The sequence below is a fragment of the Tamandua tetradactyla genome, chromosome 10 (genome assembly GCF_023851605.1).
Source record: "Tamandua tetradactyla isolate mTamTet1 chromosome 10, mTamTet1.pri, whole genome shotgun sequence".
NCBI lineage: Eukaryota > Metazoa > Chordata > Mammalia > Pilosa > Myrmecophagidae > Tamandua > Tamandua tetradactyla.
Genome location: NC_135336.1, coordinates 84,678,585 through 84,695,944, shown reverse-complemented (window position 1 = coordinate 84,695,944; position 17,360 = coordinate 84,678,585). Strand labels below are relative to the sequence as shown.

General features: G+C 37.3%; 1 protein-coding gene across 3 annotated transcripts in view; it reads right to left on the bottom strand.

Moving 5' to 3' along the window:
- Positions 1 to 205: 205 nt before the first annotated feature.
- The window catches only part of JAM2 (junctional adhesion molecule 2), an 86,728-nt gene continuing 69,573 nt past the window's right edge, over positions 206 to 17,360 (bottom strand). The window contains exons 9-11 of one of the 3 annotated variants that reach the window (XM_077118770.1): positions 16,918 to 16,960; positions 14,576 to 14,717; positions 206 to 11,627 (exon numbers count right to left, since the gene is read on the bottom strand). In XM_077118770.1, the coding sequence (XP_076974885.1) occupies positions 14,580 to 14,717; positions 16,918 to 16,960 (181 nt within the window). In that variant the 3' untranslated portion in view covers positions 206 to 11,627; positions 14,576 to 14,579. The remainder of the gene's footprint in view (positions 11,628 to 14,575; positions 14,718 to 16,917; positions 16,961 to 17,360) is intronic. The other 2 variants (XM_077118772.1, XM_077118773.1) reach the window with 2 other exon arrangements.

Genomic DNA, 17,360 nt, shown 5'->3' with positions numbered 1-17,360 from the left:
CTGTCTTTTTTTCATACTCTTCAGTTATCCATATAGAGTCCAAGGGACTAGAACTTTTCTTAGGTTCTTTATTCCAAAAAAAATCAGGATACCTCCAGCATACATGCATGGTTGTTTTAGGTTGCAAGCTGCTGGAAAGCAGTATACTAGAAACAGAATGGCTTTTAAAAAGGGGAATTTACTAAATTGCAAGTTGAGTTGACTGTTGGAGATTGAATCATATAAATAGGATCTTTGAAGATGCTATTAGTTAAGGTGTGCCCAAACTGAATTAAGGTGGGCCTTTATACTATAAGGTTGAACTCTTTATAGCAAAGGAAATTGAACAGTGCAGGAGAAGTCATATGGAGCAGCCAGAAGTGAAGTCAGTGGAACCCAGAAGAGAAAGAAGGTGCTGACATGTACATTATCATGTGATTGAAAAGTCAAGGAACCCCAAAGATTGTTAGCCATCCAGAAGATACCTAGGAGTATCTTCTGGATGGCTTTTTATGGTTTTTTCCATAAAAACCACACCCTAGGAGGAAGCAGTCTTTCTACATTCTGAGACTGTTAGCCAATAAATTCCTGTTTTTAAGCTAGCCCATTTTATGATGTTTGTTTTAGCAGCAAGAAAACTAAGACATGATAAAATAATGCCTGCCAGCTTCCCAACTTCATAGTAGTATGGTACTGTATTAGTTATCTCTTACTGCATAACAAATTATCCCAAAACTTAGTTGCTTAAAACAAAAATTATATGTCATAGTTTCATATATGTCATGGTAGGAATCTGGGAGCAAGTTAGCTGGGTAGTTCTGATAGTTTTTCATGAGTTTGCAGTTAAATATTTAGTCAGGGTTGCAATCATCTGAAGTCTTGACTAGCTGGAGGATCCACTTCCAATGCTCACTCACATGCCTGCCAACTTAGTATTGGTTCTACCTCACCAAGTAGGCTTCTCCATAGGACTGCTTGGATGTTCTCAAGGTATCACAGCTGGATAACCCAGAGAGAGTGGCCCAAGACAGAAGACAAAGAGGAAGCCTATTGCGTCTTATGATCTAATGTTAAAAGTCACATACCATCACTTCTCCTTTCTTTTTTTTTCCATAAAAACCAGTCACAAAGTCTAGCCTACTCTCTAGGGTGGGAAATTAGACTCCACCTACTCAATGGATGAATATCAAATCTCCACAGGTATTATTCTACGTCTTCTCAAACTTTCTCCGGTATCATAGATACTTAGCTTCTTACGCCTCTTCTAATTCTTCCTCCATTGTATGATCATGGTGACCACCAGAACCCCTTTTTAGGAGAGTGGTGAGACAATAACATTGTGTGACCAACAATCTCAAGACCAGAATCTTGAAGCATGATGCCTTCATGGAGTAGTGGTATTAACGGAAACAGCCACCTCTTCCTCTTTGGATTGGTGGTGGTGAGAAATGAGGGTGGTGGAGAGGAACTTGTCTTGTATATCAGTCTTACTTCCACTACACCCTTTACAATGGGAGCTGCAGAAATCTCAGCCCAAGGACCTCACACCATCTCCCCAAGTTGTTTTCACTGCTTATTTGCCTTCCTTTGCTCTACAGTTCCCCATACCAATTTCCCTCCACATAACACAAAGCAAACTATATAAGTAAATCATGCTTTGTTGATATCAGGGAAGGCAGACATTAAATTAAATCAACAGGTTCACAGCACCTCTCCCCCCCCCCCCCACTTCTATTTTGGTTTTTAGTCTCTTATGTAGAACCTGAGAAGAAAAACCCTCAGTTCCAAACCTCTTCACCCAGTATTTATCATTCTGAGAAGCTTATCTTTGTAACTTCTGACTAGTAGAGGAAGCCAAGGGGATTTCAAGCCTTTATCAGAAGCAGGCCAGTTTGCATTTTGGATCAACTTGCAAGGTGATTGTGGTGGTTTGAAACCCTATGTACCCAGAAAATCATGTTGTTAAAGCTAATCCTTTACTGTGGATGTAAACCTGTGGTAAGTAGGGTCTTTTTTTTTTTGGTATGCTATATGACAGGGTCACATTTCATTATTTTTTCCATATGAGTATGCTGTTGTTGAATTTTTGTTTGTTTGTTTTGCTTGTTTGTGTTTTTGGGATAAGTGCATGGACCAGGAATTGAACACAGGCCACTCACATGGCAGGCAAGAATTCTACCATTGAACTACACTTGTACCCCAGTAGGGCCTTCTGATTAGATTACTTCATTTATGGGTGGGCTTTAATTCTCTTACCAAAGTCCTTTATAAATGGGATAAGTACAGAGAAAGAGAAAAAGCCACTGAAGCAAAAAGCTGAAAACAAGGAAACTCAGAAGAGAAGGGACTTGTTGCCATGGACCTTGCCAGGTGATGGGAGTCACGGATCACCTGCAGCCAGTTTTCAGAAGAGAAACATCAGTCTCAATGATGCCTAGATTTGAACATTTTCACAGCCTCAGAACCTAAGTTTGTAAGCTAATAGATTCCCATTGTTAAAAGCCAGCCCATTTTATGGTATCTGCTACAGCAGCTCAACAAACTAAAATAATGATCAATTTGCTGAATTTTCCAAGTTTAATGATTTACCAGAAACATATTTTAAAGAACATTCTACAATATATTCTTCATTGTAATCATAAGTAAACTCTAATTTACTACCCAAATGAATATATATATATATAACTATATTAGTTGCTTTTTTGTTATTATTTTAAAGACTGTGGAAAACAGTGTTTTAATCTTAGGAAAACATTTTTATCACTAAAATTTTCAGTACATCAGTAGGATGTTTTCAGTTTCATTTGATTTCTATACTTTTAACTAACTTTTTGACCAATATCTTAGAATTGTTACAGTTCTTTTGACAATTTCATTAAATGTTCATACAGTTTGCCAACTGTATGCTAGGTAGGGTTCACCTGAGAAACAGAATCAGCAGGAGATATTCATAAATATAAAATTTATAAAGGTGTCTCACATAACCATGGGAATATAGAGTCCAAGGTCTGTAGGGTAGACAACAAGCTGGCAGCTCCAGTGAAGGTCCTCAACAAACTCTCAGTGAGAGGCTGGCTGGGCAATCATGGGAGTGTAAAGGTCCAAGATCTGTAGGGCAGGTTGCAAGCTGGCAGCTCTGAAGAAGGTTCTCAATGAACTCTCAAGAGAAGCTGGCTGGCTGAAGCAGGAAGAGTGACTGTCTCTTCTGAATCCTCTTCTGGTGATTAGATTAAGCATCACTCATTGCAGAAGACATTCGCCTTAGCTGATTACAAATGCAATCAGCTAAGGCGAACTGTGGATGAAGCCAACATGATCATGATTCAAGTTCATTGATTGTCCTCATAACAACAGACAGGCCAGCCCTTGCCCAACCAGACAACCAGGTTGGATCACCTGGCCAAGTTGACACATGAACCTGACCATGACACCAGCATTACCAAAAGTATTGGTTTTCTTGAAACTTGTTTCATTTATGGCATTTATATTGGGTAGTGTTCTAGTTTGCTAGCTGCCACAATGCAATATACCAGAAATGGAATGGCTTTTAAAAAGGGGAATTTAATAAGTTACAAGTTTACAGTTCTAAGGCCATGAAAATGTACCAATTAAAGCAAGTCTCTAGAAATGTCCAATCTAAGGCATGATGAAGTTCAGAGTTTCTCTCTCAAGTAGAAAAGCACATGGTGAACATGGCAGCATCTGCTGGCTTTCTCTCCAGGCCTCTTATTTCATGAAGCTTCCCAGGAGGCATTTTCCTTCTTCATCTCCAGAAGTCCCCTGGGAGGTATTTTCCTTCTTCATCTCCAAAAGTCACTGGCCAGTGACTCTCTGCTTCATGGTTCTGCAGCATTCTGAAGCTTTCTCCAAAATACTTCTTCTTTTACAGGATTCCAGTAATCTAATCAAGACTCCGTTAGAGTAGGTGGAGACACATCTCCATCTCATCAAGCTTAATACCCACAGTTGATTGAGTCACATCCCCATGGAGATAACCTGAGCAAGCTTCCAACCTATAGTACTGAATAGGGATTAGAAGAAACCATTTCTCTGCAAGATTGGTTAGGAGTAAAACCAATCCTAGGTAGGTAGGTTTTCTAGGGTTCATAAATCTTTCAAACTGGCACAGGTAGGATGGTTTTAATCCACTTTTGAAGATTTCTACTGTACCTCATAAACTTTATAACAAGATTTTAGGGAAGGCTCAGGTTGTCTCTGTCCGAGCTTGGGCTACATCTGGAGAATATGGGGGCAGATAGAAGGATCTTTATGTGGATAATGATAAAGAGAATTTGTACAAAGCATTCTGAGCTGCTGATGCCCCCTGGCTTGCCCTATGATTTTGCAGGGCCCTGGGCAAGAATATACTAAATGTCTAAATATTTAAAAGTTATAAATCATACTAACAATCTGTTAAATAAAATTAAGATTTTTCTTCCTGCCTTGATAAATACACCTTCATGAATTTCCAGAGAGCCAGCTTCAAATTTTGAATTTTTTGGATTTCTTGAAATAATGCTCCCAAATGTGACAGCATGCCAGAATCAGACCCTGATGATTGGCCTGCTGCATGCAGTTAAACTTAAGAATTCCTGCCCTATATATTTTCTTCTACCTTTTCTCCGTCTAGTTCACGATTGTTGAAGTGTTAACACTTTGTAACTAGGGTGAAAATAGGACATTTCAATTTTTTCTTTTTCACTGACTTTAATCATGCTCTGTCAAATTATGCGTTCCCTAATTTAATGACATATGAGACAGACATCAGAGCCTTCTAGTCACTTGTAGTTATTAAAAGACAGGGGTCTTAGTCTGCTCTTTTACTCTTTTTTCTTTTTTAGAGAAGTTGTACATTTCCAGAACAATCATACATAACATACAGGGTTCCAATATAGCACCCTTTCATTAACACCTTGCATTGGTGTAGAAAATTTGTTAAACTGATGTTAGCACATAATTGTACTATTAATATAGTCCATGGTTTAACTTACTGCTCACTATTTGTGCTGTATACTTCCATGGATTTAAAAAAATTTTTTTTCTGTTACTATGTATGCAATCTAATATTTCCCTTTTAAATTACATTCATATACATTCTTATACTCTTTCTCTTTGGTTCTATTTATTTGGGGATGAGGCAGGGGAAGAGAAATTGAAGGGGACATGTATCTGTTATTTATCATATTGCTGCCTTTAATAACAATACTAATAACCAGAGAGGGTACAATGTGCCAAGTTCTTCCATTCTAGGCAATTTTTACTTATTTAACTGTTTAGTGTAGGGTTGGGTTTTATATTTGTTTCTGTCATCATTGCTACCCTTAGTATAGCAGGCCTCCAAATGGCTAACTCTGGCCAGGTGCTTCTATCAGTTCTTCCAGGCGAGGGGTGGTCTGTGAGCTAGAAGATCTCCCCATTGCACAGACTACCTGGAATGGGAAGCCCACTCCAATTCCACCTCTTCCAGACTCCCCTCAGCTCCCACCCCAGTGGTACAGTCCACAGCCTCATTTAAGATGTCTGCTCTGGGTGGGACACTGTGAAGAAGGCTTAAGTAAGGCCAGAGCTGTCAATGATGCCCACTTGACCTGCAGAAAACTCACACATCCTTACCCTAAAAAATCATAGGAGAGCAAATGGTTCAGCATCTCCCCCATTGTCTTCCTTGATATCGTTTTCCAAATTTACCTGCTCCCTGACCAGCCCACCCTGCTCAAATAGGGACTTTTCTTCTTGGCAGGTGCTTGCAATATTTGCAAGAGATTCTCTTTAAAATTGCAACCAAGCTTTTTTTGTCTCAGCAGGGAGATGGGGAGCAGCATTCCCGACAACTGTAACAAACTCATTCTCTCTCACACTATTTAAATGATTCTCTCTTTTCTCTCTCTGTCTCTGCCTGTGGTGAGGTAAAGGAGAAAGGAGAGTGGACTGAGGTAATGGTTTCAGGGTAGCTGCCTCTTCATAAACATTGGAAGGTATATCTGAACTCAAATATATAGTTGTGTATAAAACTTTTTTCTTTCTCTTTTAGTATAATATCCTAAAATTTAGAAAAATAACTTTTGTGGCCTATAGCAAGTTCACTATAATTAAATGGTAGTGAAATATTTGGAAGGAAAGTGAGGCTGAAAATTAAAGGTTAAATGGCATTGGCAATTTTAGGAATCAAGCTAGAACTCAGAAACTTCACTAAGAAGTATGAAATAGCACATTCAGTGTTGAAAACATAATAAAATGAAGTTTTAAAGCAAACTGTCATTGATCATAGAGAAGTTAAATGGATTCCTTGTTGACACACATCAATCACTTGTTTTGGAAATATTTCCTCAATAGAAAGTATAAAGACATTTCTCATTCTAGCATGTCTTAATAAATTTTTAAAAACTTGGTCAAATAATAACATAACACATCCTTCAAAGTAATAAACAAGGTTAAGTAAAAAGTACAAATCAGTAAAAGTTTATAGTTTACCTAGAATTTTCTGAACTACTAAAAATGTCTCCAAAACTTATAAAACAAGAAGCAAGAGATGGAAAATTAAATTTGAAAATTGGAAAAATATCTTAAGCAGTGTCTAAGAACTATGTGAAAATGGACACCTTGATAACAAAAAGGGGCAGGGTAAGAGAAAAATAATTTCTGTGCTGCCTTAATTTATGGAGCAATACTTTGTGTAACTTTGATAATATAAATGAACTGGATCCAATAAAGACTATAAAAATGTTTTACAGGATACATTTTATTACTATTCTAGCTAAACCGATGGAGAAATTTTATCAGTAAATATTCTTGAAATTACTCTTTCAGTAGTGTTCTTTTGATTTTTTAAAATTCATTAGCCTTTAATGGGAACCTATTACATGCAAGATACTGCTAAATACTTTGGGGCTTATAATGATCTAGAAAGCATGACTCTTTTCACAAAATACTTACAAATTAGGAAGGATACATGAGAGAGAAACCTACAGTGCCACATGAAGATCAATAAAGCAATACAGAAATTCAGAGAAGAAAAACTTCTTCCAATAGGGGCAGTGAGGGAAGATTTCCTAAGAGGTAGAATTTAAACAGTCCCTTAAAGAATAGATAGAATTTGCATATCTTGTAGCCAGGAGAATTAGCATTCCAAGAGGAGTAAGTATTATAAGTATATTTAAAGGGGAGAAGAAAAACGGATGTTAAGATAAAATGACCATAGTTCAGTTGTTGGGTGCATGAGACAACCAAACAGGAATTATAGATAAGGAATTTAGACCTTGGTAATATATAGGTAAAGAGTGAAAAGAAAAGGGAGAAGAGTGCATTGTTCAAAAAAAATCATCTGGCAGTATCTGATGGACAGGATGAAGGGTGGAAAAGACTAGAGAAGAAGGATACCTTTAGCACAGGAAAGACTGAAATTGTAACTAAGTGTCACTGGGAGGGAGCAAGGTTCCTGAGGACAAAAGGTGAGATAGTAACAAAAGCCAGAGATAAAAAAGTTACAGAAGAATCAAATGTTCCTATGAAAATGAATGGAGCCAGTGAATAAATGGGAGGCTAAATTAGGAAGATTTAGAGATCAGAAGGGTGGTAATGATGGTGGAATATAAATGTATTCATCAGGGTTAGCATCATTTAAAAATACTAGTATTAGAGATTTGGTCTGTGGAGAGCTGATGAGAATGAAATGGCTCACCATGGCATTTAGACTGGAAAAAGAGAAAGGTGTTATAGATTGTGAGATTGGGAGGCAGACAGACTGCAGATAAGTCAGAATGAAGGGCAGATGTAGAAAGAATGAAGGGCACAGTGGTGAATGGAATCACCACTGATTGTGAGACTGGCTAGAGCGGGGACTGGGGAGGGGAGAGAAGATCCCGTGGAGTCCTTGAGCAAGGACAGTTAATCAAGGTCAGGAGATCCTGTTCTGCACAGACATCCTGCCTGGAGCTACCCACCTAAGCAAAACACCTGACTGCAGGTGACCCACCCAAATGCACTATCTACCACCAGGCATCATGCTGGAGAAGGGAGGGTAGGAGAAAGAACCCTGAACAAGGAGTGGGGAGGGGGAGTAAATAGAGCTTAACAATAAAAGCAGATTGCCCAACATTGCCTCTTGCCTCTCACCTCTTTCCTCTTTGAGAGTACCTTCATGTCCTTCTTGCATGTGTACTTAAACTTTCGGCCTGCTTGCTCGATCCGTACTGTGCTCTTGAATTCTTTCCCACAGCGTGGTCAAGAACCTAGGAACTTAAATTCCGCTACAATTGCATACATAAATTTGATTGAAGTGAGAAATTTTGTTTCATGTATGTTGCCATAATAAAATTAAAAAATAAAACACTACAAAAATATAACCATATAATACAAGGAGTGAATCCAAATGTAAACTATGAATAGAGTTAACAATACAATTATAATCTTGGTTCATTAATTTTAACAAAGGCACATTCATGCAAAATGTTAGTAATAAGGGAAAACTGTGTGCAAGAGTGAGGTATAAGAGAACTCCTTTTTTCTGCATGATTTTTCTCTAAACCTACAACTGCGCTAATGATTTTTTTTTTAAGAGCTAAGGCCGCAAGAATTTAAAAGGGAGGAATGTTGACAGCAGAGAAAAAGCACTGTGTTCCTGGACCAGGTGGACCTTTCATAAAGGTCTTGACTCTTAACAACTCTGTGAATTTAGCAAGGTACTAACCCTGCTTTCTCATCTGTAAAATAGTGACACTGCCTACTTTATAGCACTGTTGAGATGAATAAATGGGATTTTATCCACCCACACCGCTATTCACTCCCATATTCTCTGACAAATATAAAGTGTTCAATAAACAATTTATGCTTTTTATTTTCAGAGCAGTTTTTCAAAGTTTAGCAGGCATCCTAACAGAGATTATGAGATTCTAATCTTTAGGGGCTAAAGAGCTAGGTTTGTAGCTACAGACGATAAGAGGGTGTGGTTTCCTGGGTTTTATTTAACAACAATAGATGGGTGACTTCCCTGCACTGCTGAATGGAGCTAAAAAGTTTAACAAGATAAGCTATTTTTATTAATGTAGATTTTAATCAAACAAAACCACCTGTGGATGAAGTTCTTTACAGAGTTGTATTGAAAAACAATTGTTCCAGGTTTAGTTAGGTTAAAACCCCCAACTAAAAATAAATTAAATCTAGTTACAACAGCAACAATAATTAGAAAAAAATCTAAACAAAACCTTGCTATTAAAGATTCCAGAGTCCTAATGCTTATTATACAACAAAATTTCATCATAAAAAAATTGAATAATCAAATCATATAAAAATGCCTCTAAGAAATACGTGATTTTTTACCAATTGTTAGTGTTCAAGTCCTTCAAACAAAAACAAATAGAAATATAAGTCTGGACACCCATTCCATGGGTGGATATATTTTTAATAATTAGAAAATTACTGCTCAATGCTTTTTCCTTTGTGTGGGAGAAAGAATTCTTTATATATTGATTTTTATTTAGCTGTATACAATATTTTAAGATAATGTGTAATATATATTTGACACAAATAGTGTTAGACATTAACAATGCATAAAATGAGTCCTCTGGCCTAAGATGTCTTATGAAGAAGTTTTCCATCTACTAGTAAAGCTAAGGCACAAGATAATTCTTTTCCCACAATTTTGCTTCGTGTAATTTAAATTGAATATGTTAAACTTGTGTGATGGTAGGTATGCCCAAAGAGGCATCTTTGAGATTCACCTATCACCTTGGCATTTGGCAATACAAGAGGAAAGCATTCCTCAAATCATAAAAAAAATCTTTCAATCAAAGCATGGGCAATGTTTAGCTTGATTTCCTATCAAAACTTACAGATAGGTATATTTTCATGGTTTACTCCCAAGGGTTGGAAAACCATGCAGGCCAAATGCCATTCTCTGCCTCTTTTTGGAAATAAAGTTCTAATGTTATATCAATCCGCTAAATCCAATCCATGGATGTGGTCTGTTACAATGGCAGAGTTGACTACTTAAGAGAGAGATAGTATGGGCTGCAAAACTTAAAATATTTACTATCTGGTCCTTTAGAAAAAAAGTTTGCAGACTACTGCATTAACCTTTGGGGCAGAGCCATGTTAAGAAGCCAGACTTCCAGGGAGGGGGTCCACAGACAAGTTGAGGGCAGGAGTCTGACCACAGGCATCTACTCAGTTATCTGGTGTAGATGCACAGATGCACAATCCTAGGCACTCATGGCTGCTAAATCCATTCGTTCAGTGAAGCCTGGGGATTTGCTTTGCCTACTGAGCAGAAAAAAGAGACTCCTTTAAAAGCAACTTATCCATGTTCAATGTTCGTCAAAAGTAGTGAGTGACCTTTTCATCCAGATTTGCCCCAGGAAATGCTCTAGCCACATTTTGTTTTAATATGAATTGAATAATCAAAGTAAGTTATAAGTAATAATGTTTTCACCACAGTCTAATTGTTCTATTACATGGCTCATTGGAATTTTCAGCTTTTAATAATAATTGGGGGCCTTTGTGGTTCATTAGTTGAGAAAGCTGATGATGCCACCCATTTTTTCAATTGAACCACTGTTTCTGGCATGCAAACTACATGTCGGGTGGGGCATTCAGTGCTGGGAGCCATGGCGAGCCTGTAAGACATGGCTCGTTTTGCCTGTAAGACAACTTCTCCCCTACATGCCCCCACTTTGCTATCAGCAGAATTGCCAGACCACTTGCCCTAAAGGCAAGAGACTCAGCCCTTTCCAAAATTTCCTGATTTTTGGAGGGGGAGATGTGAAGTCACCACTCAGGCAGAGAAGATCTGCAGGATTTCATGTAGGCTGCACTTGCATGAGTTCCGAAGTCGTGCTCCAGGAGATGGTGCATATGCCAGAGGTTACTTATTCTCTTCAAAGGAGAAGAAAACAGCATCAGGCAGCTCCAAAGGGTAAAATAAGCCACTTGGATTTTTGTTTGACTCTCAAAATTATGTTTAATGAAGAAATGAATGACTCACTAGGAGAGTCCTACAGAGCATGATTTGTGAGCTCTGAACATTAGGTATATTTCTGGATGTTGCTTTTGGTTCTCAACAATGGTAGAAAATATAAAGCATAGAACCTTGAATAAATGACTCACCCCCACCAACTCTCTTCTGTGAATACATTTGTGATAAATGAACAACAATAATAATTATATTAGGTAAGAAATGAGGATTCTGGTAGAAATTAGGCCAGAGGTTCCTTCTGCAACTGACAGAGTATTATTTAAATCTCCTAAATGAGACCCATGCACTAAGGGTGTCTGCAGCTAATATCTTCATGCTCTGTGGATTAATTTCACAATCAGTATGAAATATTTCAGTAACTTTTTCTAGAAATTAGATTTATTAACATTTCACAAACTCCAGACTATTACAAAGTATTTTGATTCTTTTATCTTAGCCCAGACACAAAAAACCAGATGGTATTTTAGATGTTGAGAGAACTGTGTTTAGAATGTTAACCAATTTCAGGTGATTTAGAGGTCATAAAAGTTATAATGAAATACCAATTTAATTTCCTCCTATACCTCTTTGCAAATGTGAGACAAAGCAGAGTTTCTTAATCATTTAATAACTCATGATTTTGGTAAATCTCAAAGGTTGACTTCTTTTAAATTATAAAGGATTTTGTGTGCTTGAAATCCTAGAGAAAAGAAAAAGAAAAACTAAGTTTAAATATAATGTATTAATTCTTATTTAAAGAAATAAATATAAATCTTATGGGTATAAAGACATATTGACTATGAGAACTTTACATGTAGCATATATTCAATTAAATCTATTTTATCAGGAATTAACCACTAAGAGATAATGCTCTTTGAAACTGCCCAGAGAGTACAGATATAAGGCTGGAAATTAGAGCAGGATAAATCTTTTTAAATCAAGTATCAGCTCTAGTTTTTCTCGTTTGTAGATTTCCTTGCCTAGAACTTTTATAATTGAGCACTCAAAAATGTACACAAAAGAGATAATCTATGAAACTCAGAAGACATCTGTGATGGTATCATAGGATGGCTCAATACCCACTGCGATCCCCTTTTCTTTTTACTTTCTCTACTATAGGGACTATAAAAAGTAAAAACACAATATCCTAGCACCCTTCTCAGCTAGGGGTCACCATGAGTCATGGTTCTGGCTAACAAGGTGTAGATAGAAGTCTGCTAGTATAATCACTCCCCCTTCTCACTCCTTGGAACAGAAATACAATTAATGGAGATAGAGCAGCTAATCTTATGACCTTTAAGAATAAAAGCCACAACTCAAAGAAGACAGAAGGACTGCAGGACATTTATGCCATCATGGCTCTGCTGTATCAAACTAGGACTGCCTACCTCAGACTTCATGTTACATTAGAAAAACCAATACCCTTCTGCTTAAGTCATCATTGTGGGGTTTTCTGTGACCCCACCAAATGCAACCCTGAGTAATGTGGCACCATAGAGAAGATCTACTTTTATCTTTCTAGTTTTCCCCAAGTCTTTAATGAAATATGGTTTACACCAAACAGAACACATTTTAATCACCTTCAATTAAATATAAGTATAATGAGAACCAGAAAAGCTAAGTGATTGACTGAGGTCACATAACAAATTAATATTTAAATTGGGTCCACAACCCAGGTCACTTGCCTTTCAGTGCAATGTTCTACCTATGACCGTGCTCAATTTTTCCTTCTTTTCCATGAATAGTAGGTAAAAATTCAGTTTTTAATACTTTTCTATCTTACTATCTCTCTTAGACATTCTATCCTCCTTCTTTTCAAGTTGCACATACTGCCATTTTGTTTTGCAAGGACTGTTGGTCATAATAGGTGTTTACCCCCCAACCTAGAGTATAAAACCCTTGTGGCAGGAACCAGAGAATAGTAAACAATACAGTTTTTCAGAAATACTTCTAGAAAAGGAATGAGTAACCTCAGTTGTGTACTGAGTTGGTGGTGTGACCACACAGAAGATATTCTAGGTGTCATTAAAATATAGTAATTTGACTTACTGTCCTAGTGAAACATAACTTAAGAAAAAAATAGACCCTACATTGAATTCTTGTATTGTGTTCTCTAGTTATATTGGTTGTGGTAATGTTGGTATTGTAATTATGAGGCTTTGTACAAATATTGTGGGATACAACAAATATAATTATGTTCGGGTAGTTGAAAATTGGAATTCTCATTGATCACTTTTGGAGAATATTAAGCATTCATTTCCTTATTTTGAAAACTGGGAAGTAAAGACAAAAATATGAAACATTTGTTAAATAAAAACCTATGCAAAATTTGGTTAGATCTTAGGGCATTTAATTGAATCAATTCTTGAACTGGGGAGACTCCAATTGCCACAGAGTCGAGAGAAGTTCCTCTGAACAAAGAGAGCAACACCTTTTTTTTTTGCATGGGCAGGCACCAGGAATCAAAACAAATTTTTATGGTTAGAAAAAGCAAGGATATTGAGAGAGAATTTCTATTGGCTAGTGCCTTACAGGTGGTTGCTTAGGAATGAAAAGGTTAACCGGGGATAATTGATAAAGAGCAGCTGCATTTAAATTTGGTCTTCTGGGCAACCAGGGCATTTACAGGAAATAGAAACGTGCTTATTTTGGGTTTTGCTTAGATGGGACCTAGCACAGGTGCCTCCATTTTGGGCCTATGAAATTTTATTTATCATATTTACTCTATCTTCATATACCAATTATACCTTAGGTTAAGGAACTATGGATAAGGAAATGTTTCTCTTTAGAGAAATATTCCAACTGGTAGATGAAGAAGGAATGATCAAAGTAGAGGATCACCATTTGGCAATGGAAGCATAACTGCTAACATCACAACAGACACCCACACCCTAAGCACCTCCCATGGACGTACGCAACGCCAACTATGAAGTCTTCTTGCCAAAAAAACAAAGCAAAACAAAAAACCATCAAGCCTAAATCTGATGAAGCCTCTAGTTCTGTCAACCTACAGGGAAAGACAAAGGTATTAAATGGCATGAGGGGATGCATTCAGCAATATTCAAACTATGGAAAACTCTATAGGAAAAACAACTCATTTTCTTCAAAAAAATTATACTGTAAAATTAAAAAGAGAGAAGTAGAGAATCTATAGATCAAAAGATATTTAAGAGACTATTGGCCATCCGCAATGTAAGGATCTTATCTGGACCTGGATTTGGACTAAACTTTAAAAACTAAAACAAAAAGGTTTTGACAACTAAGGAATTGGAAGATTGGCTAAGTAAATGAATACTAATTTTTATGTGTGATAATGATACTGTGTTACAATTTAAATGCCTTTAATTTTTAAGGGAATACCAAATATGTATGAATGAAATGATGTGAAGTGTCAGATTTGCTTTAAAATAATTCTGGAGCTAAGGCAAAGAGAGATAGATGAAACAATTTTGGTCCTAAACCATCACTTTGAGTGACCACATAATTTATTGGTACAATCTAATTCCTCCTGTATTTCACTTCCGACTTTGGATAGCAAGTGTAAACACAAAGCCTATTAATTGAACTTATGACCCACTAAAATACTGATAAGAATTTATTTCCCTCTCAAGACTCATCATGAACATAGCCAGGGGCTGTCTGACATACCTTGTCAAACCCAACATGTGGATCCCAATCGAGGACAGCTTGAGGCTTGAATCCCAGAGTAGTTCAGAGCACTTTGACCACAGCCTGGTCTCAGTTCAGAAAATCTCTGGGTGACTGGATTAATTCTGGGATTCTGTGAAAACTTCTAAGCTGTTTAGAGTATATCTTGTGGATTCAATTTAGTGTCTTAAGAAACTGCACTTCATTCAGATCAGTGGGGACCCAGTGTGACCCCTTCTTTCTCAATAGCCTGAGATCCTCTCAATCAGGGGCAGTTTTGCCCCCTCCCCACCTCCCAGTGGCCATTTGGTAACGACTGGACACATTTTTGAATGTCATGACTGAGAGGAGTGGGGGTACTACTGGATCTAGTGGGGAGAGGCCAGGGATGCTGCTAAATATCCAACCCCAAAATGCCATTAGTGCTGAGTTGAGAAACCCTGCTCAAAGTGACTTTAGCTCTCAGCTGATGAGGGTAACTGAGAAGAAGACAAAGATAAAGACCTTTCTTTGTTTTGCCACCTTAGCCACCAAGTGTCTCCTTAATGTTTGGTGGGATGAGAATATTTTATTCCACATTCAAGAAGTACTTTCCATATAAAAGTAGGAGAAAATATGCAGTTACATGTAGTTGGTTCCCTAATTAAAGAATAATATGCTTTTAGGGACAGTAAAGTTCAGAATAAGGTGATTCCTATAATGATCTGGAGCACACAGTGATTTTTAAAGCTAACTTTTGACAAAAATTTTAAATATCAGTGACACTGATAAGAATCACATAAGAAGCTTATTTAAAATAATGATACCCTTGCTCCAAACCCACAATCTACTGAAATCTAAGAGAACCCCTGCTATATAGGACTAAGGAATTCTGAGAACCAGCGCTCCATTTTGCAAAGAAGGGCTTAAACCCCTAATAACTCAGCATACCCACCTCCACTGTATTTCTGAACAAATAATCCAAGATTGGATATCTTATCTGTGGTGGGTTGAAATGTGGCCCCTAAAAGATAATTTCCATCTGGAAACTCAGAAAGTGACCTTATTTGGAACAAATATAATCAAGGTAAGGATTTTGAGATAAAATCATTCAGGATTAGGGTGGCCCCTAAATCCAATGAACTAGTGTCCTTATAAGAGACAGAAAAGGAGAAGATACAGAAATACAGAGACACAGAGAGAACAAGGCCATGTGAAGATAGAGGCAGAGATTGGAGTTATGCAGCTTTAACTAAAGAAACCCAAGAGTTGATGGTAGCCACAAGAAGGTAGGAGAGAGGCATGGAATGAAATCTCCCCAGAGCCTCCTAAGGGGATGAACTGTAAGGACACCTTGATTTGGGGCTTCTAAGTCTCTAGAACTGTGAGAGAATAAATTTCTGTTCTTTTTTTGAGCTGCCAAGACTATAGTAACTTATGGCTCCTTTCAGCAATAGCAGAGTGTCTTAGTTTCCTAGGGCTGCTGTAACAAACTGGGTGGCTTTGAAACACAAAAATTTATTGCCTCTCAGTTCTGGAGGCTAGAAGTTTGAAGTCAAAGTGTCCATAGGGCATGCTCCCTCTGAAACTAGTAAGGAGGAAGCTGTTCCCTGCCTCTCTTGGCTTCTGGGGTGACTTGCCAGGAATTCATCATGTTCTCTGCCTTAGTCTTCATATGGCATTCCTGCATCTGTCTCTGTCTATGTCCAATTTCCTCTTCTTACAAGGACTCCACTCATATTGGATTAGGACCCATCCTAATCCCAGGTTGGCCTCATCTTATCTAACAACAGCCTCAAAAAACCTATTTTCAAATAGGATCACATTCATGGGGCTAGGGGTTAGGACTTGGACATATCTTTTATGGGGGAACACATTTCAATCCATAACACAAAGGATACCCCATATCCCTAAAATTTCCAAATGCTCTGATTAGCCACACATCTACTGGAAGTGATCTTAACCAATTGCTTGGTCAAGTTGCCAGGAAGCAAGGGACCTGGGTCCCAGCTCCACCATTGTTTTCCTGTGAAAACTTGCATCTCAATTTCATCATTTACAAAATGGAGCTGATAATGCCAGACCTAGCAATACTAAGGAGGCAGAATAATAATAGAAAACCTCATAAGAAAAATAATGATACAGTAAAGATCACTTTCTATAAATACACGACAAATGCCAGGTGTTTTTATCATGCCATCCCAGACAGACAAAGGAAGCTAAAATTTATTTAGCTCCTTCTAAAATACCAGTGGTAGATATTAATACAAAGGAAAAATCCACCACTTCCAAAGAATTATTTTGCTTCCTAGCCTTCTTCCCTGAACACATATTTTCCATAAATATATGTAAAAGTTACTCACATTTTCACTCATTGTGGTAGCTTTGGATGTATAACTATTCTTCCTGTTGTGAAACACAAAAGACAGCATTTTCTAGATTATGACTTTCAATTCTGAAAAACACAGATCCTCTTTTAGTTAATACTACTCCATGCATTTGTGCAGTAGGAATATCAATATTTATCTTAGCCAGGTAGAACAAAATGGCAGCAACCATAATTGAGCCTCTTCTATTTATAGGCAATATTCGCAGGGAAAGCTATGCATAAAACCCTTGCATCTAAATGTAACCTAGGGTTAGTGTACTAAAGATTTCTGGTAGACTAAACCAGAGACAGTTCTCAATTTATTAGTATTTAACATATTATAATATCAAAATTAAATTTTTTCCATGGAGAAAAAGTTTTGCATGGTTGCTGGGGTTCCAGGTATTCAATTTATCATTCAACAAATATTATGGACTG